Source organism: Orycteropus afer, unplaced genomic scaffold, assembly GCF_000298275.1.
Source record: "Orycteropus afer afer isolate SDZICR_OR568_19922 unplaced genomic scaffold, OryAfe1.0 scaffold00511, whole genome shotgun sequence".
In the NCBI taxonomy this organism is placed as follows: domain Eukaryota; kingdom Metazoa; phylum Chordata; class Mammalia; order Tubulidentata; family Orycteropodidae; genus Orycteropus; species Orycteropus afer.
In genome coordinates, this window is record NW_006922098.1 from 756550 (window position 1) to 759092 (window position 2543).

General features: G+C 39.6%; 1 protein-coding gene across 1 annotated transcript in view; it reads right to left on the reverse strand.

The window, feature by feature from the left end:
- Window positions 1-360, reverse strand: part of LOC103209672 (kelch-like protein 4) — a 145028-nt gene extending 144668 nt beyond the window's left edge. The window contains exon 1 of the mRNA XM_042782920.1: window positions 9-360. Within this exon, the coding sequence (XP_042638854.1) occupies window positions 9-360 (352 nt within the window). The remainder of the gene's footprint in view (window positions 1-8) is intronic.
- Between the last annotated feature and the right edge of the window lie 2183 nt (window positions 361-2543).

Consider the following 2543-nt stretch of genomic DNA (forward strand, 5'->3'; position numbering starts at 1 on the left):
AAAAGCTTCTTTGAATAAATTCTCCTCTGGAACTGCTTTAGGAGTATCTTCATTTGCTCGAAGATGCTCTATCAGATTTTGTTGGTGCCAATTCTGAAGAGCTCTTTGATGAGCAGGGGCTGGTCCTGGCACTGGTGCCAGTATGTTGTGGTGGACAGGACTGTTGCTTTTCTTTCGTCCGTTTCTATCCCGAGAGTGGTTCTTCAATCTGCCCTGAACCGGGGTCCCTCTATGCTCATATCCTTCCTGCTGAAGGCAGCTTCCAGTGTTGGGTGAACCTTGAGAAGGATGAGTAAACCACCTCCAGCGTAGCCTTAGGATCTGTTTCACATCAAACTCTTTCTTGCCAGACACTGACATTGTTGCAAGGAGAAAGACAAAAGCCTTCTTTCACAGCAGGAAAACAGAGCCTTTGTTATCTGTTTTGCTGCCTCTTCTGTAAAACTAACAAAAGCACAAATGCCTAGAGCCGGCTATCTGGCTTTCTCTTCCCCCTCCCCTGCCTGTAGTACACTGTGAATACTTCTAACCTTCAAGCTGAAGTAGAAAGCTGCAGCTAACTGTGCAGGTGGGAACCCATACTGACAGGATGATGAGGTCAGACCTCAAACAAGTAAATCAGCTTAGCACAGGAAAGCAGCAACCATAACACACTCCAGCTGCTAGATTTGCATGCTGCAGCCCTCCTGCTTGGACTTGTAAATATCTAACCCAGCTTTTTCAGTACCCAGAGTACAGTAGCTGTGGCTTAATCCCAGGCAATTAAGCAAAAGCAAAATCTTTAAACTCACTTCCTTCTAGAGTCTCTACACTAGCCCTCCCCCGCCCTGCCCTGTCAGATAAATTTCCTGGAGAGCCCACTTGTGAAAATATGTCACTTAGTCCTAGGAAATTTTATGACAAGGGAATTCATTATGGTCTATTTTTGGTTTTTTTTCTTATGGAAATTTTGAAAGTAGTTCATTAAGAGAAAGCATCTTGTTATCTTACAAGCTTTTAGTTATTTTTACAAAATGCTTCTGAAAGTAGGAATGCCTCTGTATAAGCATTTGCTTCAAAACCTGAACAGTTTCAGAAACAACAAAATGTTGGTTACCCACAGTTACAATCACACACACACACACACACACACACACACACACACTCTACATTGAAATGTAGATGATATTTTAAATCTACCTCTGAAAGAGTGGTACTTTTCTAAGCTGGTAAGGTTGAAGGAGATGTCATCCCTCAGTGACCAAAACTTGAAAATGAATAGGCTATTCTGGCGCCATGCCTGTATAAACACCTCCTTATCATGTCCTTTACTTTCACAGGCATTGCTAAAAGTTTATTTTATTTTTCAAAGGCCCTTAGGAGAGGAAACAACAGGGAATATTTTGAATCACCTCCAAATCATCACACAACTCAGTAATAATTGCATCAAGTAATTTAGGATTTGGATCAAAATTACTATTCTGAACACAAGTAAACATTTCTGAAACAGATAGTCATATATCAAGAATGTATTTACCAATGTCATTTTGAAATTAAGTTTGAAGTTCATCCAGCTCTCATGCCATGCATACAGGTGATAAGGGGAAAAGTTGTAGCAATGTACCATTAAAAAGTATAATGACATTTTAACATTTTGGTTTTAGGTCTGGCCCTACAGGAGCTCTGTTGGTGCAGTGGTTAAATCAGTAGGCTGCTAACCAAAACGTTAGCAGTTAGAACCCACAAGCTGCTCCATGGGAGAAAGACCAGGCAATTTGGTTTTATAAATATTTTACGGCATTGGAAAAACAAACCCCGTGGGGCAGTTCTACTCTGTCCTATAGGTCGTTAAGGTTGCTATGAGTCAGAATCAGCTCTATAGCAGTGTGTTTAGTTGCTATCATTTGTGAATTGTGTGACCATGGACAAGTTATATTTCTTCTTTGCATTTCAGTTTCCATATATCGTTTGGAGAGGTTGAACAGATTGAGACTTTTCTAACAAGGAAATAAAAAAAAAAAACCTTAGAAATATAGAAGGAAATTAATCTCTTTTTCTGAGGTTTGCTAAATATTCTCCCTAGAGTTTTCTACAAATCCAATCATCTGTCCCATTTCTCTCCTCTTCTGTTTGTTAAGTTAGTGAATATAAATATACATTGATAGATATATACTTGACTTTTATAGCTGTTACAAATAGAACACTCTTCTCTTCAACTTCTCGATATATTTTCCAACAGGCTATTTAAGCATTAGTGTTAACGTTTATTATCATCTCTCCTTGGTGAGTTGGTATGCAGCCTGTAAATAATTGAAAACAATCTTCGATATTTCTTCTGATCGTTCTTCTTATTGTTGTTATGTGCCATTGAGTTGTCTCCAACTAATAGCGATCCTATGCACAACAGAATGAAACACTGCCCAGTCCTGTGCCAGCCTCATGATTCCTATTATACCTGAGCCCATCACTGCAGCCACTATGTCAATCCATCTTGTTGAGGGCCATCCCCTTTTTCATTGACCCTCCATTTTACCAAGAATGACATCCGACTCCAGAAAATGGTG